The sequence below is a fragment of the Suricata suricatta genome, chromosome 7 (assembly GCF_006229205.1).
Source record: "Suricata suricatta isolate VVHF042 chromosome 7, meerkat_22Aug2017_6uvM2_HiC, whole genome shotgun sequence".
Classification (NCBI taxonomy): Eukaryota; Metazoa; Chordata; class Mammalia; order Carnivora; family Herpestidae; genus Suricata; species Suricata suricatta.
In genome coordinates, this window is record NC_043706.1 from 95,275,176 (window position 1) to 95,298,251 (window position 23,076).

Here is a 23,076-nt window from a genome sequence, read left to right on the forward strand (position 1 = left end):
AAGGTAAAAGAAAAAATTAAATTTCTTTACAACCTACAGCCCACTTGACAAGTCCCTGAGACAGGCAGAGTGACCTTGCTCTAGCAACTCAGCTGCCTGCAGGTCAACACTTTGCTAAGGGCAAAAGGCAATCTTAGCTTAACCTTATCCCAATCTCCAGGATCCTGAGAACTATTTTAACATGTAAAAATACCTTTGGAAACTTCCTTTATCTCTAAGATAACTGTTAGCCATCATCCTCCAGGCATATGGCCCCCTGATAAACATCTGAAGGGTCTCATGACTAAGGTTTTACTAGACAGTAGTAAATGACCTTTTCCTAACACTAGCTAGTTCCTCAAGATCCTGGAAACCTTGCTTCCAAATTCCTTAGGGACTTATGTTATCCTTAACCCCCTCCCAACCTGAAAGTATACAATCGGTCACCCATCACAACCCCAGTGCAGCTCCTTCTACCGACAGGTCCTGCCTGTCCTGTGCTTTAGTGAAACCACCTTTTTGAACTGAAGACGTCTCAAAAATTCTTTGACCTTTCTTTCCAAACCCCAACATTTCCACATAATTTTGGTGCCCAATGTGGAGCCTGAGTTTTCTCATCTGGACACCGAGCCTCAGTGCAAACCTGGCACCAAGTTCTTGGGTAAAAACTTCCTCTTCTCTTTACTCTCATTTCAGGGGCGTTTCAGGGAGTATGGTCTTATTGGAAAACTTTCATGTTGATTGCTCAGGCTGCAATCCTCCGTGGCTTCTCTATGGGGAGGAGGATGCCTGCCTTTTGGATGGAAGTTAGTACCATGGCTGGAATGGTAATAAGGCCCAGAAACTTGATGTCCTCCCTTTGTTCCTATCCTTGTGCAAAGCGGTCTGTTTTGGGCACGAGAGAAGCCACCTAAGTCACTAGCACAGTTGACAATCTTAAGACTCCTCATTGGTCTAACCTGATCCGCTCAACATCCCTGGTCTAGTTGCTTCCGGCCACAAGACCTTCACTGGGAGCTGGCTGAGAGCAGTACTCAACTGAATTAAAACTCAACTGGGGATTGTTTCCTAGGGAAGTTGGCTGTAAGGACTATGTGTGTTGAAATGTCACTTAGACCATGAGGGATTTCTGTCTTTACTGTTTTCTGTCAATGTCCTCTACGAACTACTTAAACTATAAAATTGGGGGATTTCCCCTTGTGAAACTTTTCTGGCTTTTTCCATGGGTTAAAAACAGTGGGTTCTTCATGGCAAGGCAAGGCACAGCCTGGCCTTCACAGAACAGCAAGGCAAGGCCCAACCTTCACGCCCTTCACAGCACAGCAAGGCATTACATGGCAAGGCAACACACAGCATGGCATGTCAGTCCATACGCTGGCACCCATTTTGCAGTCTAGAATGTGAAGGGGAAGCGGGGGTGTGTGGATGGCAGCAACTCTCCTACAGGGCCTTGACAGCAGGGCAGTGATCGATCACAGCTACTTTATTTGAGGGGTGCCCCAGGTCACTTTGACACCAGGAATCTCTGATATAGCCTGTACATGGGATACACAGGAGTCAGGGGGCATTTTCTTGATAATGGATCTTCTCCCTTCTTCAGTTCCCAAGGGCTCTCCCTTGGAATGAACGCCTGCCTTTTAACCTACCGGAAACAGTCTGGATTGCAAAATTTAAGAAAGGACTGATCTGTAACAATGCATGGCCTCGGTATGATCTATCAGTTAGATCTCTTTTGCAGGAAAACACAGTTAATGGATGGAGGTACTCTAGGTCCAGGCCATCATGGCTCTAAATCAGCACCCAGACCTCAGGGCCTCTTGCAGAGCTTGTTTGGTCACTTAACCAGGCCAGCAAACTCCCTCCTGATGTACTGGATGATAAGTATCTAAGTAGGCCTCCTCCTAGTAGAACCCAAATTGCTGGAGGAAACAAAGTCCATCCCAAATGAAGGGGATGCTGATCCTCTCTCATTGTTCCTCTTCCTAATAGATGTGGGGGCTTCTTCCTCATTCATTTCCTGGGTTACTGGCTATAATTGGAGCCAACTGTGGTTAGTCTAGCTCAGGACAGGGACTTTAAGGAATATTCTCAAGCAGCTGCCTCAACTCCCTTTGTTTCAGGTAAATGCCCTGTCTTATTCAGCCAGACATGGACTGCATATTTCTATATGGGTGGAAAAAACCATGGTATCTGCTCATCTGTCCACGCTGACGAGGTATAGAACCAGGATCCCTCTTTCTCTGGCCTGGTAGCACCTCCCCTCTTCTGCCTCCCTCCCCCCCTGCTCCTATGTCTGCACCCACTGTGTAACCTGTTCTATACCATGTTCAGTGCCTCGGGCACCGCTGCCGCCTCCTTCTACTCTTCGTGTCAAGAAGCAAAGAGTACTTTTTTGGACTACCCACTTCAGATTTCCCCACAGGTGCCCCACGTAAAAACTGACAATGGGGAACAAATTGATTGACTTTTAAATGAACCGAGGTGGAACATAATTCGGTATTTAAATTAATAATTTGGTTTAATTAAAAGGACATATCTTTAGAGCTATCAGCGCTAAATATGAAACTTTTATCCTACCAAGGTTTACTAAGGTAAAATAAGCTTGTGTTGCAATTTGTTAGCAAAAAGATGACTTAAAATGATGGTTAATTTTGTCTGTCTCAAAGTTTTCCTGTGTAACTGTCAAGACAGCCTTCAATATCTTTGGTAACCTAAAACTTAAGCGTTTTGCTTGGATGATAAATGGGATTAAATTCATAGGACATCTAGGTCTTTCCCAAGTAGGATAAAGTGCTAAAGCATTGGTTACTGAACATAGATCTGCGCTTTTGATTTCTTATTGTAGAGACACTAAGGATATTTGGGTCTGTTGGAAAACATGCAGTGTGTTGAAATGTATCCATAAATTTGCTATCTAAAGAATTCTGGTGTAACGGTTGACAGTTGGTTATTACTTAGTTTTCATTGGAGACTAAGGTTTCTAAGAGTAAAAATTCTGCTAAATGTAATTAAGACTGATGGAAATAAGAGAAGCAACTTTGTATATGTAAAAAAGAGATGAATGGAAATACATTTTTGTTGAAGGTAAAAGAAGGTAATTTTTCTTAAATGAGACTAGTTGTTTGGAGAGAAATGGATTGGAATAAAATGTAAATGCAAAGGAAAATTGTAGTAGGTTTGTGAAGGGAAATCTTAGAAAAGGAATTTTATGTGTGGTCAGGACTAAGGCTGAAATGAATGGATTTTAAAAAGTACACTGGAATAAGACTGAAAGTCTGCTTTCTCTCTATTAAAAGACAAAACATTTCTTGGAAGTTGGTCTGTTTCTTGATAAGAAAATGTAAATAAAGTTGTTTTCTCTTTTCTTTGCTCAGAAAAACCAGTTTCTATATTTTGTCTTTATCAGGTCTTTGATGAGCTGTAATCCTATTTAGACACCTGTGAGTGTGTGTGTGTGTGTGGTTTTAACAAACTTCCCCAAGATTTAAATCCTAAATGAAGTCTCTGACTTAATTAATTCTCTGACTAATTAGGCTTACTTGTAGGTTACTGTTCTGATATAAGGTCATCACTCAATATCCTAACTACTGAAGTGTTATGTATCACAGAAATAACTGGATTCCTTGTTAGCTGCATCATAATGAGCTCTCCTATCAGACTGTTAACAGTGTCCATTTCTGGTTTTTGTCATTTATAGTTATTGTTCTGATGCTCTTGCAAAATGAGTTTTGTCTTCAAGGAGATTCATAAAAAGGATTATTTTTTGATGAATACAGATATTTGCTATCTTTAAGATCAAAAATGGGGGCGCCTGGGTGGCTCAGTCGGTTAAACCTCCGACTTCAGCTCAGGTCATGATCTCACGTTCGTGGGTTCAAGCCCCGCATCAGGCTCTATGCTGATGGCTCAGAGCCTAGTGCCTGCTTCTGATGCGGTGTCTCCTTCTCTCTCTGCCCCTCCCCATCTCATGCTCTGTCTCTCTCTGTATCAAAACTAAATAAAACATTTTTTAAATATTAAAAAAAAGATCAAAAGTGAAACGGTGTAAGAATTTCCAGAACTAAAAAGCTGCATTCAAAGTGAACAAAAATTAATAACATGGAACTAAATGAACTGATGATGATTATAATTTGCGACTCTTGTTTGAAACACTGCTAGTTCTCTAATGTTTGCTCTTTCAGGTTAAGAAAACCTTCTCTTAAAATATCTATGACTTACAGAAATGTGATAAAGTGAACAAATGGAAGCATTTAACTTTTCTCTCTACCTGAACCCTCTGAAATTCAAAAGGTCTCAGTAAGTATTCCTTCTTCCATGGCAATCATACTTATTTACGTAAGTTCAATAAGAATCTGTTCTCCTTGCAATAGAACACCAACGGAAACATTGCTCACTTTACCAAGGTTTTGGCTGGAATGTCATACATGAGAGAGACATGCATAGACTCAGATTTGACCAGACAGCTCTACTTTATGAAACACGGAGCCAGTAGAGCCCATTATAAATGTTGGCCTGATACCTTGCTTACAGAGTTCCCAGTGGCTTTACCAAGTGAGTAAAAAAGTCACTTCCTGGCAGGTGCAGGAACCTCAGGATGCTTGGGGACTTTGGGAAGAGGGAGTCACCGAATTCTGCAGGTATTGTAGGTATGTCTGATGGCAAATATTTGCTCGGCTTCCGGTCTTGAGTGGCTACTCAAAGTTCAATCAAGAGTCCTTATAAAAGTTTCCAGCTATTTTTGCTATATCTGAATAGTGATCTGTATCACTGTTCTTGCTGACCTTATGTAAAATAATTAGGCCAAGTAAAATCGGACTTGTTTTACACACAAATTAGTCTTAATTTAACTACCTCTGGAAATAAGCGTGATTTTAGAGAGAAAAATTATGTGGACAATAAATTCTACTTCTGATTGTCTTTGCAAATGTTTGTTGTTTGTCTCAGCTAGTCAACTTGAGGTAAACTTCAGAGAAATTGCCATAATAGTTCATGTATAGATAATCTTTGTGCTTTGTGGGGGTAATAACAGGACCCCATGGGTATATGATTATTTAAACAGCTGGAAAAATGGGATGAATTCCCTAACAACTTTATAACTCAACTATTACCTTGACCAATTCTGTGTGGCTGGGATGACATAATCACTTCTTACAAGCCTGAGCACCCTACTCCGTGGAGTTAACTATGGACTTGTGGAAATAATGGATGGCTCCACTTTCCCTATGACTGAATTACATGATGCACTGAGAATGCCCTTATCCCCCAACAGGAATGCCTGTGTTTCCTTGTAATTAGGATGTTATTTAAGGCTAGACATCAAACAAAGAGGGCTTCTTGATGGTTTTATCCCTTAACCATATTTGTCCCAGGAACTACCTCTATTGATGTAAAATTGCAAAATTCTTCCACCAGCCCTCCTGGTAGACAAAGCCTCAAAATTTACTATAGCACAGTCCTTGACAGGTATGACTCCACATCAGGTCCAGAGTGTTTGAGAGACCAAAGGCCACCAATGGATGATGGGAAGCTGACTTATTAAATACCAGGCAATGGTTAAGGTATTCCTGAAATAATACTTAAAACTTGTCAAATTTTAAAGCCAACTACTCTGGGCCTGACCATCATATGTCCATGTTAAAAAAACGTCTGCTCAGAGATTACTGATCTTGTTTACTCGAGCTGATCAGATTTAAAAGACTCCCCTACTGAAAATGCAGAGGACAGTTAGTTTCATTGAAAAGGGGATAAGAAAAGTTAGGTGTGCTACAAGTCGTCCAACTTAGCCTGTTGAGGCCAGAGCCCTCCATCTGCCCAAAAAGAAGAGTTAATAGTGCTCACTCATGCTTTACAATTGGCCAAAGGCCAATAAATATTTATATTGACTCCAAATACGCTTTTCTGGTGCTACTTGCAAATGGAGTAATTTCGAAGGAAAGGGGACTATTATGAAGCCATAGCTCCCCAATTAAATATGGGCCCCAAGTTATTACTTTTCAGAAGTAGCTGTAATTCACCTCAAAGGACATCAAGAGGATATGACCTCAGCATCTAAAGGGAACAAGTAAGCAGACCATGCAGCCAAGCAGGCAGCACAAAATAAACAAATACTAAGCCTTATGCAAGTCTTAACTCTATTAAAGTCCGTAACTCCAGTCTATTCAGACCAAGAAATTCACATAGCCCAGGAACAAGGATATTCAAAAAATGCACAGGACTGGCTTGTTAATTATGAGTGGAAAATCTTTATAACCAAACATAACCAATGAAGGTAATATAGGGTTTACACCAGACTACTCATTTGGGTAAAAAGGCCACTAGAATGACAAAAAATTTTGTGAAGAAAAGTTGTCCCTAATTGGACATTCTTGGTTCCTACAAAGTGACAACAGATTGCCTTTTATTGCTCAAATAACTCAGCAAATAGCTCAGACCTTAAAGATTAAATACTATTTACATTCAGCCTGGCATCCCCAATCCTCTGGAAAGGTGACCCTTTAAAACTGAAAAGCCCTTGATAACCTGACTGCAGTTCAAGGAGGCCCCGAATTAGATGGCTGGCTCCTAACAGGGCCCAATGGCTAGGTGGCTCTAACTGTGTCTGTGGCTTCCCCCAGGCTGGGCAGACTGCTCACTATGGGTTTTGCTTGGATGCACTGGTGCATTATTAAAAACATTACCAACCCAGCCAACCTTCCAAATTTAAAACAACGGTGGACACATTCTGTGTTTCGTTGGTATGACCACCCAGCATCCATCTTTATTCCCTCTTTAGGACTGGAAGATGTCATTTGGCACATGGCAGCTCTTAATAAGTACACAGTCACAGCCCTCAATGACACTCGAAACAGCATTTCTCTGTTAAATATTGAAGTACCACAGATGTGTAAAGCAGTTTAACGAAACAGAATGGCATTAGATGTTTTAACTGCTGCACAAGGTGGAACTTGTGCTGTCATTAAAAGAGAATTTCGTGTATATATTCCAGGTTACCACAAAATAATTCTGCCTTTCGAAGTGACATGAACACTCAGTTGGTGCTTTAGAAGATTCCTCTTTTTACTTTTTTTTAAAGTACTTTTTCAATGTTGATTTATTTTTGAGAGACAGAAAGACAGAGCACGAGCAGGGGAAGGGCAGAGAGAGAGGGAGACAGAATCCAAAGCAGGCTGCAGGCTCCACACTGTTAGCACAGGGCCCAAAGCGGGGCTTGAATCATGAGAACATGACCTGAGCTGAAGCTGTATGCTCAACCAACCGAGCCACCCAGGGGCCCGATTCCTCTCTTTAATTCTTTAATGATTGGTTAAACTCGTGGACTAGAAGAGAATTTTTGTCAACTGCCAAAGGACTCTTATTTGGGCTTCTTTATGTGTGCTTCTAATCATGATTTACTGTTTTTTCTCCATGTCTTTCCACCTGGTGCTGAGACTTCTTCACTGGCATAACTTCAAGCTGACAGGTGATCCTCTCCACTTGGGAAGATCCATACGTGTGGTCTCCCTTGAACCTTTCGTAACTCCTATATACATATATATAAGTCCCCAACTGACCTATGCTGACCCATAAATAGGGATGTCTCTATGCCCCTATTCATGAGGAAGAAGTGAGACGCCAAGACTTTTGCCAAGACTTTCACCCTCAGCAACCATAAAGATTTAAGTGTCAGAATTGTTCAGGGGAGAAAGATTTGGGAAACAAAGGCAAAAAAAAAAATTAAATTTCCTTACAACCTACAGCCCACTGACAAGTCCCTGAGACAGGCAGAGTGACCTTGCTCTAGCAACTCAGCTGCCTGAAGGTCAACACTTTGCTAAGGGCAAAAGGCAATCTTAGCTTAACCTTATCCCAATCTCCAGGATCCTGAGAACTATTTTAACATGTAAAAATTCCTTTGGAAACTTACTTTATCTCTAAGATAACTGTTAGCCATCATCCTCCAGGCATATGGCCCCCTGATAAACATCTGAAGGGTCTCATGACTAAGGTTTTACTAGACAGTAGTAAATGACCTTTTCCTAACACTAGCTAGCTCCTCAAGATCCTGGAAACCTTGCTTCCAAAATTTCTTAGAGGAATTTGATCTTCAAATTTACTCTATCAAATTCTGCTTTTCAACAAGTGGAACCAATGACAGTGCTATTATGTACTTCTCTGCTTGCAGGGACTCTTCCAAGAGAAGATTTCAGAGAGGCGGTTATGTGAAAACACAGGAGTCCGTACAGATGCATTCAAAATGCAAAGCCAGTTTAGGCATCTCTTTATTATGTCTTTCTTGTTAATGTTTCTCTCAATTCCAGTTCCTTATCAGTGAGTTTATAGCTCCCTTGCCTGTGGTTTTGTTTTCTATTATCTCCTGCTCCTCTTCCACCAGTACCCTGAGGTCATAAATCTTTTTTTTTTTTTTTTTTTTTAATTTTAAGGTCTTCCTCTCCCCTCCTTCCCTTTTTAGATCTCAGCTGGTTATCTCCTTGACAATTTGGGTGCTGTGTGTGTGTGTGTGTGTGTGCGCGTGCGCGCGCACACCTGCGCTTGCACATGTGTATGCAAAATTCCCTATGGTTTTCACAGGTATTTTTACCTTTCTCTCCCCAAATACTAATCCTTAGATTTTTTCCCTTTAATTTCCCACATGAGTAGTACAACGTAAAAGGCGTCTTTTAGACATCAGGCTTGAGCAGCGGAAACTCATCAAGGCAAGAGGGTCCATAGGAATCCCCAGGCTGAATACGGGCAGGCCCATCAGGTCACTCACCTCAAAATATCCACAGGCCACAACTGACCAATGGACTACTTACAACCAGGCACAGTTACCAAGAGAGGGAGAATTCCTTACATCTCCATACCTCCTTACCTTCCCCTTTTTAAAACAGCTGCCCAAGGGTGCCTGGGTGACTCAGTTGGTTAAGCTGTGCCACTCTTTATTTCAGCTCAGGTCAGGATCTCATGATGGTCTCGGGGGCTCGGCATGGAGCCTGCTTAAGATCTCTTTCTTTTCTTTCTCCCTCTCTCCCTCTCTCCCTCCTCCCCCTCCCTCCCACTGCTCCTCTCCACCCCTCCCCCCTGGCGGGCAGCCCTCTTTCTCAAAGACAAAGCAAAACAAAACAGCCCCCACCCAGCGCCTGGGGGCCCAGGCCCACTCTCCTTTGCCATCCAGCCCACTGCCTGGGGACAGACAGTCCCTCCTGTGCTGTCCAGGCCCTGCTCCCCGGAGGTGTAGCCAGTGAACCTCCATCTCCTGTATTCTTTCACCACACCACTTTCGACCACCCACCGAGGTCCCTCACATCCGAGGATGCCCATCCCACATTTAGACACTTGTAGGGTTTTTTAAATCTTAATAATAAAAAGTATTTCTAGTCTCAAATATACTTCTAGGGAGATTTAACACATATCTGAAAAGTTCCAATCTTAATCCCTTTCTGTGTTACTAGTTCCTCTCGGGACAGTAAATCTTTCTCTAAGGACTGTCCAAAGTAAGCCACCACTCCTCTTTGAATTGCTTATCTAGTTCTCTTTTTCTGACCCAAAGCTGACTGGCAGCTGGAAGGTAAAATGAGAAATTTTCTGAGGAGGGAGACTCCAGTCTCACCCTCTCTCCTCAGGATGTCAGGAAAAGCAAGTCAAGAAATGAAATGTTTTCCAATGACATCAAATGTGACCCAAATCCTCATTTTCATATCATATTCCTGGAAACAGGAATGTACCATTTATTTGCACACACTTTGCAGTTAACTACTTCTTAATACTAAAAGGATCTATTACAAAATCGACTTCCCACTTCTTGAGAGGCAACAGGAACAAACTCAGGGCAGTACCTGATAATCTGCCGGCATCACAGGCCCACCGGAGTTGGCACCCGACGGCGCGAGGCGGGGCTTCTTGTTCGGAGGCACCTGATTGAGGCTGGAGTCCTGACTGTGCTGCAGCCCGGCGCCCGCGCCCCCAGCGCCCGCCCCTGCCCCGCCCGCGGTCCCGTTGGTCTGGGTGCTGTTCTGCTGTGGCGGGGGCGCCTGCGGAGGGGCTGCTGCCTGCTGCGGGGGCGCTGCGGGCTGCTGATGTTGGTTCTGCTGCTGCTGCTGGTTCTTGTAAGAAAAAGGAAGAAGGCAAACTTGGTATGGGACTAAATGAACAGGACATTGCTTTCATTTACTTGATAGGCACAGGCGACTGCCCACCAACCTGGGGAACAACCTTACGTGGGACACCAGAGTGACTGCTAAGACGGGCAAAGGCAGCAGCCCTTGGTAGGCGGTGGGGGAAATGGGGGTTGGACGGGAGCGGGAATACAGCATCCCCAAGGGTCAGAGCACTTAGTCCTGAACAGGATTCATTCTCTGAAGTTGATTTAGATTGCACAGTGGTCCTCCCCATCAGTCACAGACATCCGGCTGGAGGGGGCACGGGGCAAACAGGAAACAGTTCTGCACGCATTAGAACTGTGGGGGGACTGGGTGGCTTAGCGTTAGGCCTCCCACTCTTGGTTTTTGGCTCAGATCAAGATCTCACAATTCCTGAGATCAAGCCTTGCCTCCCACTCTGCGTGTCTGTGCAAGTCAGGGGAGCCAGTTTAGGATTCTGTCTCTCCCTCTCTCTGCTTTCCCCTGCTCACTTGGGCACTCTCTCCCCAAATTAATAAATAAACATTAAAATATAATAAAACCGCTGTAATAGTCCTCTCGACCATGATTTTGGAAGAGTAGAGGGATATGGAGAGGGCCTGATATAGCCAATTACAAGCAAAGAACGGAAGGGTGCTTTGAAGGAAGCCCGCCTCAAGCCATGGTGAGGACACTGAGCAAGCAAACCGCAACCGTTAAGGATCAGGGAGTAAAATGGGCTCTAAAACAAATCATAAGTTCATTTGTCTGCAAACTTGTGATATTTCAAATTGCAAAGTACATCTACAATAAAGCACATAATTATATAGAAAGCAACTAAATACATAGGAATCATGAAATTATACTTCCCTAAATTCTCATTTTGCCTCCCTTATTCCCTGGGAGTAGAAATGTACTGTGTAGCTTATACCTTATCACCTTTCTCTTCAGGTTCATCTTCATTAAGGAATTCTCGTTTGGGGTATGGAATCTGGCAGCCAGCAAACACACTAAAAAATAATTTTTTTTAAAAAGAAGAATACACATCAGGACCTAAAATCTATAGTATCCTTGACCTTGCTAATTTAAAATTCCACTTTTCCCCCCCTTAACATATTTCCTGCTCTTCATTGATAGCTACTATTTGCTGGATGCCTCCCAAGACAACTTAATTAAAGCAAGTAAGAAACGAATTTTGGGGGGACCCTGGGTGGCCCTTGATTTTGGCTCTGGTCCTGATCCCAGTGTCGTGGGCCAGAGTCCTGAGTCTGGCTCTGCACGGAGCATGGAGCCTGCTTAAGATTCTCTCTGTCTCTCTCTCTCTGCCTCTGCCCGTCTCCCTGGCTTGTGTTCTCTCTCTAAAACTTAAAAACAAAATGAAACAATAATTTGTTGTCTAAGTCTTAAACTAATTACCACTTGCAATAATAGATCTTAACTGCCGTTAGACAGTTGACATATTTGATGTAGAAGTTTCTCCACACAAACTTAATTAGCACTAAAGATAACTGAATTTGTAATTGCCTCAGCCATGAACATACTTTCTTTTTTCTTCAAGAAAAGCCACATCTCCAACAACTACAAGCATATGGGCGTAATAAGGATGGGAAATGTAGAGGTTTGGGCAGCACAGTGGACACGCAGACTTTTAAATTAGCAGCTTCCTACTGGTTTGGTTTAAACTCATCTGCCTGTCTGTAAACATCCTGCCTGTGCTCAGTTGTAGTTTTCTCTGTATACTGAATGATGGGCATTCCTAAAATACCTATTTCCATTCCCACCTCTCCCAAAAGTAGCTTTGCCTGCTTCAGAATACAGGCCCTTTTTCTAGGCAGTTCTTCTCCACGGTAGGATTAATGGGAGACTTCAGTAACACTATAGGAACAAGCGCTTCTCGTACTTTAGCTCCCACCTGATATCCTCGACCTGAAGCAAAGGACACAGAAAACGTAGCATACATACTCTAATGTTGGCAAGGGGTCCTCCTGAAAATAGGGATCCTGCAGAGCTTGCTCCGAGGTAATTCTCTTGGTTGGATCCATAGTAAGGAGTTTCTGGAGCTAGAGTAACACGTAAGAAATCAATAGCACATGGAAACATTGTTTATAAATCTGTGTTTTGACTTTTCTATTCATGTCTAGCAGGACGAATATCAAATCCCATTTCGTATAAGCTCACCAAAGATTAGTATGCAGTGACTAGCACACTACATACATTTATGTAAAACTGGCAGAAATCATGAACATTAAAGCCCTTTTGGTATGTAATTTTATTTTCTGCTGATAAATCAGAAAAATTGGAAAAAATTAAGTCTGGAAGTCAAGAGTGACATCTCAAAGAAAAATACTTAATTTTGCCTTAGGATCCACAGATTTCTTTTCTTTCTAAAGAGTAGGAGGGGTGCCAGTGTGGCTCAGTCGGTTAAGCATCTGACTCTTGATCTCAGCTCAGGGCTTGGACTCATGACCTCATGAACACCATGCTGGGTGTAGAGCCTACTTAAAAAAAAGGCGGAGGGCACCTGGCGGGGCTCAGTTGGTTGAGCAACTGATTCTTGATTTTGGTTCAGGTTATGATCTCGAAATTCGTGAATTCAAGCCCCACACAGGGCTCTACACAGACTACTAAGATCTTGCTTGGGGTTATCTCTCTCCCTGTCTCTCTCTGTCCCTCCCCACCCCCGATAAATAAATAAACTTAAAAAAAATCACCAGTTTGGGGCACCTAGGTGGCTCAGTCAGTTAAGCTTCCAGACTTTTTATTTCAGCTCAGGGCCTGATCTCATGGTTGCAGGATCAAGCCCTGTGTGGAACTCCCCACTGGATGTGGAGCCTGCTTATGAGTCTTAAGATTCTCTGCACCTTCCGGGCTCATGCACGTGCATGTGTACACGCATGCATGCATACTCTCTCTCAAAAATAAATAAAGACGAAGGTAGCTAGGACAATTCCATGATGCATGAGACAAGACGGGTCTGTGCTACAGACCAACTCCCCCGTCTGACCAAGAAGCACCTACCAAGAGGAACACTTTGCTGTCAGGTTTGACCTTGTGTTTTTCCATGTACTTTATGAGGCTACTGTTGGCATACCTGCAAGAACAGAATAATCACATCACTGGAAACACTCACATTTTTTTTTCAAACACTGTTTATTATTGAAGTACAGTGTACACAATAAAGTTCCCAGATTGGTTTTCCTATAAGGTACATGCTTAGGCCACTATCTTTTCTGATTAATGAAAAAATACATAACCAAATATCGGCAAATGTGTGACGCAGGAATTGTTAAACACGGCATGTAAGAGTTTCTATTGTTACAATTGCGTTGGAAGATAATCACACATTAACCATTAGAGTTGAAAGTGTTAATAACCTATAGCCTAGCAATTCCCTTCCTAGGTACATACTCTAAGAGATTCCTCTGTGCATGTATATAAGGATGAGTGAAAAAGAATGTTCTTAACAGCATTCCTGTAATAGGAAAACACTATAAGCTACACAAATGTCTATCAAATAAAGAATGGGTACACTGTTACATATTCACAGAACGGAATGTTAAACAATAGTTAAAATGAATAAGAGGTTGAGTTGGAAATAAAAGCAAACAGCAAATAAAATACAGACTATAATTTATATACAGATCAAAAATATATTAAACTGAACAATAATTCATTAGGAGATATGTAACACCTTTAGCAGAACTATAATGAAAAATGTGGAATGATAAATACAAATTCAGAATACATGTTCTTTCCTATACATGAAATATTTCACATTAAAAAGGTCAAAAAATAAGTAACATATGTGTTCATGGTAGAAAACAGAGAATATGGAAAAGTATAAAGAAGAAAACTGAAATCACTCACAATCAAGCCATTCAATGATTAAAACAAACAAACAAACAAACAAAATACTGTCAAGATTTTACAATCTTTCCTTTGGCATTTTTGCTATACTTTTATATATATGATACAGACATAGAGGGGTTTTGTTGTTTTTATAAAATTGGGATCACACTATACAAATTGTCCCAACTCTTTTCACTTAATATTGTTTCATAAACATTTTTCCTTGTTCGATGCTCTTTAAACTACTCATCTTATAGTGGTTGTGTATGTATACTCCTACAGTTACCGATGTTATTTGCTTCACAATAGTTAAATACAGGTCCTCGTAGGTAGGAAGGTACCTTGTAGGTAGGGAGGTTGGGAGGTACAGGTCCACATGGTAGGGAGACAATGCTGCACACAGGTGAGAAACAGAGACCCTTTCCAGACTCTGACTCAGTCATTTACCAGCAGTGTGACCTTGGGCAGTTAGTGAACCCCTATGAAAGCCTTAGCTTCCTCATCTGAAAATTGAACATTGTAACTATACCTATCTTACAGAGTTGTTGTGGGGACCATATGAGAAAATGTAGGCAAGGGTTTGGCACCATGCCTGACACATATTAAACACTTGGTTAGCTACGTGTGGCTACTCTGACTGCTTCCACAAGATAAATTCTTGGGTTTATTAGGTCAATGGGCATGTACAGTTCAAAGTCATTTTTATGTGCTCTAGAACCTTGCTACATGAACCTGGCCCTCAGATCAGCAGCATGGGCCCCTGAGCGCCCACATTAGAAACGTAGATTATCAGGCCCTATCCCAAATTCTGGATCAGAATCTGCATTTGTAACAAGGTCTCCAGGTGATTTGTAGGTACATTAAAGTTTGAGAAACACTGTCCTCACCAGTGGCATACAAAGAAGAGTGTCCATTTTATCATACCCCTGCCAGCCCTAGGTATGTTCATTTTTAAAATCTTTGCCATCTGGGGAGCCTGGGTGGCTCAGTCAGTTAGTGTCTGACTTTGATTCAGGTCATGATCTCACAGTTTGTGAGTTCGAGCCCTGTGTCTGGCCCTGTGCTAACTTTCGGATTCTATGTCTCCCTCTCTTTCTGCCCCTCCCCAGTTGAACTCCTCTTTCTCTTTCTCAAAAATAAATAAATATTAAAAACATAATAATAAACTCTTTGCCATGTGTATTAATTTAAAAAATTTTCAGGGCATGCAATTCTTGATCTCAGGGTTATAAGTCTGAGTCCCACATTGGGTATAGATTTGCTTAAAAATAAGATCTTAAAAAATTAAAAAAAATTTTTTTTCCTCTCCAATACCAGGAACATTTATATTAGCAAGGTAACCACTGAGTTTACTAATGGGAAGAAATTTTAACGTTTATGCAGAAATGTGGTTTGTCTACATACCTGTCTTTGGTCTTTCTGTTGAGTTCCTGATTTCTTGGGTTAACTCCAGATTCTAAGTTATTTATTTCTATCATAAGATCAGACCATGCTTTTTGGAACATTCAATTTTAAAGTCAACTAATAGATTTCCTTTTCATCCTATTTTCACCTTGCCTTCTATGTAACTAATAAAAGCTGACACCAGAAAGATTACAGGCACTTCTATCACTATCCTTCCTGACTCACTTTAAAAGTAATTTTTTGGGTTATTTTCATCTGATATAATGAAAACAAGTTATTTTTCCTTTACTTTTTATGTCATTTGAAATAATTTTTTCTGGATTTTTAAAATTACATTTTACTTTAGTGGCTTGTATGTACTACATTAAATTTAGCTAATTAAATTTTTTTTAATGTTTCACTTATTTCTGAGAGAGAGAGAGAGAGAGAGACAGGCAGACAGAAAGAGTATGAGTGGGGGAGGGGGAGCGAAAGGGGGAGACAGAATCCACAAAGCAGGCTCCAGGCTCTGAGCTGTCAGCACAGAGCCCTACATGGGGCTCGAACCTGTGAACCATGAGATCATGACCTGAGCTGAAGTTGGACACTTAACCACTGAACCACCCAGGTGCCCCTAGATTTAGCTTATTTTTAATAAATTCCTTTCATCTTATATATTAGTAGCTGCTTTCATGGAGGTACAATTGTTTGCTTAAGACATATGAGCTCTTATTGCTGAGCTTTTCCTATGACTTTTCTAAATGAATTTCAGTTATCTTTTAGAACTTCTCTCCTTTTATTTCTAGTTACTATAAACACTATCATTTTATGTGAAAATTTTCCTTTGGTTTTTCAACACTAAGGTAAGTGTTAACTGCCTACATTAATTTTCTCCATCTTTTATATTATTAGCATGTCTTCAATTACTTGAGCCACTTTCATATAATGTCCATTTGACAGGTAACTAATGAGCATGTACTATGTACCAGGCCCCAGAGATACATGTAATGGTGTATAAAGAAGACATAATCCCAGAGTGGCTAAAATGAACAAATCAAGAGACTATAGATGCTGGTGAGGGTGTGGAGAGGCGGGCACACTCCTACACTGTTGGTGGGAATGGAAACTGGTGCAGCTGCTCTGGAAACCAGTGTGGAGGTGCCTCAAAAAGTTAATAATAGAACTCCCCTATGGCCCAGCAATAGCACTGCTAGGGATTTACCCAAGGGATACAGAAGTGCTGATGCATAGGAGCATATGTACCCCAATGTTCATAGCGGCACTTTCAACAATAGCCAAATAATGGAAACAGCCTAAATGTCTGCCAACTGACGAATGGATCAAGAAGATGTGGTTTATATATACAATGGAATACTACATGGCAATGAGAAAGAATGATATCTGGCCATTCGTAGCAACGTGGATGGAACTCAAGGGTGTTATGCTAAGTGAAATAAGTCAGGCAGAGAAAGACAGATACCACATGTTTTCACTCATATGTGGAACAGGAGAAACTTAACAGAGGACCATAGGGAAGAGGAAAGGGAAAAAAAAAAGTTAAGGAGAGGAAGGGAAGCAAACCATAAGAGACTCTTAAATACTGAGAACAAACTGAGGGTTGATGGGGTATGGGGAGAGGGGAAAATGGGTGATGGGCATGGAGGAGGGCACTTGTTGGGATGAGCACTGGGTGTTTTATGAAAACCAACTTGACAATAAACTATAATTAAAAAAAGACATAACCCATACTATCTAGAGGGAAAGACAGATAAGTATTCAAAAACTAACTGTAGGGGTGCCTGGATGTCTCAGGCAGTTGAATGTCCTATTCTTGATTTCGGCTCAGGTCGTGGGATCAAGCCCCACATTGGGCTCTGTGTAGAGTATGGAGTCTGCTTGGGATTTTCTCTCTCTCTTTCTCTCTCTCAAAAATTAAAAACAAAAACAAAAACAAAAACAAAAAACCTAACTGTAGAGCAAAGCCATCAGTGCTGAGAGAAGCAGCCCAGGATGCAAGGGAGGAATGTGTGACTCAGACCCAGAAGGTCAATGGGGGCCTCAGCAGGCAAGAGATGTCTAAGGCGAGACCTTAAAGGACAAGTAGAAAGGAAAAATAGGAGTTAATCTGAGGAAATGAGTGGGAGGGAAGTACATCCTAGACTGAAGGAACAGTATGTGTAAAAACCCAAATGTCAAAAAAAAAAAAAAAAAAAAAAGCTCTGGGTTTTCAAGCTTCTTAAAGAAATTCATGATGTCTAGGCTGTACAATACAAAGTGGAGAGTTGTGTAAGAGATGAATTTTGTGATGCAGAAGCCAGAGCTCCTTAAGCCATACTAAGGATGTGAGAGCAATGGTAAACTGAGAGCAGCGAGGAGGCCAACATGATCAAATGTGCTTTGGGCAGTGACTGTGGTATAGACAGTGAGTTGGAATAAAGACCAGAGGTAGAAATATGAGTTGGGAGGCCACTGCAGGATCCTTAAGTGAGAAAGAGTGGTCTGGACTGTAGCAGATTCGATGGAGAGAAATACAAAGAACTGACTAGATTTACTAGTTTTTTGGACCTGCAGGGTAAAATGGAAGAGAAGGGGCTAAAAGAGGGATCAGGGATATGTTAGGTCTCGGGCTTGAACAACTGGGTGAATCACGGAGTCATTTCCTAATAGAGGAAATACAGCGGGAGGAAGGTGTAGGAGGAGAGGTGATGAGTTCAATTTTGGACATTTAAAGTATTTATGGGAATTTCAGGCTGGGATTCCATAAGGCAATTAGACTAATTTAGGGTCTGAAACTTAGAAAGGAAATCTGAGTCAGATGCATAAACTGGGAATTATTAGCATAAGCGATGGTAAATTGTGGCCACTAAGGTCAGAGAGACTGCCCAGGAAAATGTTCGGAATGAAAAGACAGCCCAAGACAGAACCTTGAGCAATACCAGTGCCATCTTTAAGACAGAGAGGCAGGAAAAAGACCCCACCAAGAACTGTGTAAAAGAGGGGCCAAAAATGACTAGTGCCATTCCCACTTTATCATGTCTGCTTTTGTTCCTACAAGCTATCCTGTCTTGGAAACCGCTTCTACCTCTTCCACCTCTTCCTCTAAGTGTGTGCATTCATAACAAACTCCTCTCACGCTGTCACCTTTATTCTCTTTCTGCTCAGTATACACGTCCCCACCAGGGTGTTTTACCCTGGCTTCCGGGCCATGTGGTCTTCCTTCTGCTGTCCTTCCTGTTTGCCTCACCCAGCATTTCAGTCCCTAGTCATTATTCAGACTAAGATAAAGTCACAGTTGTAGCCTTGGACTGAGCCCTCAACATGCTAAAACAGGAGACACACTTAAACACTATATTGACCCTTAACAGTCTTAAAAGTTTGTAAAATACTACAGTCTGAGCCTAACATTTACGTTAGCAACATCAGGAAAATCGTCTTTAAATCATAAGCATAATTAAAATATTAAAATCTAAATTTCTGATTTAAATACTAATCTATATCTGTTTTGTTAAAGGATTAATTTAAATATTCCCAGTGAAGTTACTCTTATATTTAATATGAAATTACTTACGTTGTTCTTCTAAAGTCTTTCTGAAGCGTAGGGTACTCTGGCATCTTTCTAATATCTTCCCAATCTTTATCTTATAAAAAATATTGAATATTGTTATAGAAAATAATGTATTTATATTGAAAATCTATCTTAGTTTAAAAATATACATAAAAATACCCAAAATATGCTTTTGGAAAGGAATTTCAAACAGTATTTTGAGAAGAAAAATAAATTACCTGCAGGAAACCCCATGACACTAAATATCCGATCTAGTTGATCATGATGAAAGGGATTGCTTGTTTTTATATCTTCCTGACGACAGTGAAAAATAGGTTCTGAAGTCAACAATTCAGCAAATATGCAACCTATTGCCCATATATCTATGAAGGAAGAAGAATAAGTTTTTGTGCACATTTATTATATTTCTTGGGTTATAATTCCTAGGTATAATCATAACCTACATGTAAAAATACTTTTCAGTGATGAAATATACAAAGTATGATAACTATGTCAAGAAAACATATATATAACATGAAATAGTTGTATCATCACATAACAGATTGAAAGCCAAATCAAAAACATTTACCTGTAAATTTCCTAGTGAAGATACACTTGGGAAACTCAATTTAGCAAGCAAGGAATTTACATTTAGGCAAAGCCTTTCTAACCACTATTAACAAGGTAGTCAGTGACACATTCAACTGATAATCTAATGCAAGGTAAAAAAATAACTCATGACCTGGGAAGACTAAAACAATATCATCATCAGGTACAGTGATACATTCCTTTAAATCAATCAAATACATAATGAGAGAGGGTAATTTCTGATTTTCGAGTCTAGACAGACAGGATAGACCATATAAAATGATTTGGGAAAAACTCAACTTTTGTTTGAAAGACTACCAAGTTCAGTTTTTCCAACAAATTGGAAGGTCTAAAAGCTGATAAATATGAGCATACAAGGGTACAGCATGACACCGGTAGAGATGTTGTTTGAACATATTCACTTGGATTAAGCCATTCCAAAGCTCCAATACTCCAGGATAAAGTCAGGCATCTTTAAAAGTTTTACTAACCATTTCAAATTACTAGTTTTAGACTATTCTATTTGGATTTTACACATTGAAAAACTGTAGTTTAGATTCTAAGGCTATCATATTATATTCACAATGCTTTGCCAAATGCACAGGTTAATTTTTGTAAGATATATATTTATGTTTGCCCACTTAAATAAACGCTATGTAGTATTTTTTTTTAAATAATAATGCACAGACCACAGTATAGTATAGAAAAGCACAGTGTTTAGCAGCCTACTAAATGTGGGAATCACATTCTGTAGACAAGCTACTTAAGAAAAAAGTCTAACTATATCCATTAGCTAGAATAAATGTTGGGATGGGATTTCATACAATGAATTGCCAAATGAAAAGAGCCATACAGTAATGTCTCACTCCATTCAGGAATAGTTTCCTTTCACATAAGTTAGCCTTTTGGATAATGGAAACCTATCCCTTTAATACCCATTTTTTATCACACCATTACCTGCCATCTTAAGAGGGTATAAAATATCATTTACTCTTTCTTAATGACTTAGAAGGGTCACCATCATCATGAACATCCATCATGAAAGAGTAGAGTAATTATACTCTTCAGGGTCCACTTTTAAATTCTTTTCTCTCTCCCACATGGTGTTGTTGTCACCCTTGACCCTGACAGTCCCATCTCTCTTCCCGCTGGTTGCCCCCACTATGAAGTCAGCCGGGACCAGGACTGCATGCTCCTGGTCATGCCAATTTCTGCTCTGCCTTCCATTTAAAGGACAGAAGCCAGGATCTAGTTTCCCCAGAGAATTGCTAAGAGAAGAAACCTTAGTGTAGCAGGTAATGTTAAATTCTAGGGTATCTTGCCTCATATTAGTTTCTAATTTTAAATGGTCATCTGGTTCCTGTTTCATTTATACCCATTTCTTAGCTCTCAAGACTTGTTCCTTTCTTCCTTCCTCCTTCCCTCCCTACACACACACACACACACACACACACACACACACACACACACACACACTGTTACTCTCCCTCCCCCCTAAATGTTATTCCATAAAACTTCACTGATATCAAATCATCACGCCCTTTTTTTCATATGCTCTGAATAGAAATAATACTTATTTCTAACATGAACCAGGTATGGAGCAGAGTAAGAATAAATGAATGGCTATGTATTTATTGTATGTATTTATAACATCTGCTACAAATATATTTCAAGCCTAAAAATAACTGATTTGGGGAATATTCTTTTTCTGGGTCTTCTTTCCTAATTTCTATCCAGAAGGGATAACTGTAACTTAGCTAAACTGGAAAATTAACGACTATATTTTTATCTTTATCTGTAAGTTGTAAATTGGTTTAAATTCAATTTCTGTTGTCCTTACCCTGAGCAAACAGGAAATGTAGTTGATTTCTAATTCATACCCAGTTAGCTTTATTTCCCCAAAAGACATCTAGTTTTATTTCAATAGGAGAACAGTTAATCAGAAAATATTCATAGAACTGTGCTTCTCAACGTCTGGGCTGTCGAGGCAGGTGGACAGAGCAACAGCACCACTTGACGACATGTACTAAATATGGGACTTACTACCACGGATTGGCTCGATAAGAATCTCTGAGGGTGGGGACAGGCTTTGGTGGAACATCACTTGGTTTCACAGGAGGTTTTGGCTGAATCTGCCTTTTCTTACTGGAAATCTCCCTTTTAGATCTAGACTGTGTAGAGCGTGGTATGAGAGCAGCACACGTGGATTTCTACTGTTAGCGCCTCCCCTACTTGCTGCCCTGCGTCCTGGGTTATCTCATCAGTTCTGCTCTGAGGTACTACCTGGTGCTACCCAACTAACAGCCCTCTTTCTCTGGTGGATCTTCAGTCTCTTGCCATCCCCTGGTGCTTTCTGAGACTATCTAAGAGACTTTACTGCTCTCAATTGAGAGAACTCAGAGAAAAAGCAAACATAATTCTAAAAGTTTCAAAGATACAGTTCCTCTGTGAAAATCTCTCGCTGGAATGTAAGGAGAGTCCTCATTCTGAGAGCCCTCTATTCCTTCCATCTGCTTCTGTAGTTCTGAATCCTTCACAGACAGCTGCCACTGTCGGTGGCTCAGAGCATGACCTTGGTAGCCTCTGAACGCAGCCCCGCTGTGGGCTCAGCTGCTGGAAGAAGGGTCTAAGGTCAGTTTCAGACTCCTCTACTGTCAAACACTCCTGGGATTTTTTGTGAATTTAACAAAATCTTTCAGCAATATTTGCAAAGTATTAAAAGATTCCAGTACCTTGCTAGCGTCTCAATACCTGGACAAGGTAGAAATATGCTCTGGGTGTCTCAGTTTTGCAGAGATCAGACCTGATGAATGAGGACATCACTCTCTTTTATTTCTTGTTTCTCCTTTTACCCATGAATAGGTTAATGATCTACCAGATCTCTTCCAACGTGGGAGCTTCCTTTGTAGTTCTTTGCATGCCAGGGCTTTTCAGAAGTTTAACAGAGAAAGGCTTGTGCTCATCTGTTTTTAATAATTTCATATTTTTGGTGCCTTTATTAAATAGAACTCAACAAAAGCAGCTAAATGTAGTCAAAACTGGTATCACTCTAATACCAGCAAATGGAAAATTCCACAAAAGGAAAATTTCAAGAAATACATGCAGATTTTGGCACCTTATAGAACTAGCCCATCAGTGACAGTACTATCCACCTTTTATCTTCTCTTTTCACCTCATTTCAAGAAATCTCTAAGTTTGAGGAGACTCTCTCTTCCTGATTCCCTTAATTCATAGCTGGGCCCTCTGAGGACACTGTAGTCATCAGGTAGCAAAATCTTTGTCAGTTCTGGAGCGGACTTCAACACCTACACAGAGTGTGTTTATAACAGATTTTCTTATTCAGTTTTTTCACTTGGTGAAAAGGCAAGAGACTGAGCACTGTTAATCTACCCAGACTACTTCCTACTGTAATGAGAAACTGCTATTCTGATCAGTGTAATGGCAGGAGAGAAAAATTAGTCACATTACTTCTTGTTTAGGAAAGGACGGACAGACTGACTTTTCCCCAATAGAAGGGGCTTTCGCCAACACCACACTATTTGTTTTCTGTTTTTCCTTTTGTGGAGAAAACAATTCTAAATCTCTCTTCAGTTCTTCTGATCAATGGTAGGCAAGTGCAAAATAAAACTTGCATGT

General features: G+C 40.7%; 1 protein-coding gene across 3 annotated transcripts in view; it reads right to left on the reverse strand.

The window, feature by feature from the left end:
• Positions 1–23,076, reverse strand: part of CDK19 (cyclin dependent kinase 19) — a 180,559-nt gene that overhangs the window by 5,809 nt on the left and 151,674 nt on the right. For all 3 annotated transcript variants that reach the window (XM_029944497.1, XM_029944498.1, XM_029944499.1), the window contains 6 exons: positions 19,092–19,235; positions 18,877–18,946; positions 13,095–13,167; positions 12,039–12,136; positions 11,008–11,086; positions 9,795–10,061 (listed from right to left, as the gene is read on the reverse strand). In XM_029944497.1, the coding sequence (XP_029800357.1) occupies positions 9,795–10,061; positions 11,008–11,086; positions 12,039–12,136; positions 13,095–13,167; positions 18,877–18,946; positions 19,092–19,235 (731 nt within the window). The remainder of the gene's footprint in view (positions 1–9,794; positions 10,062–11,007; positions 11,087–12,038; positions 12,137–13,094; positions 13,168–18,876; positions 18,947–19,091; positions 19,236–23,076) is intronic.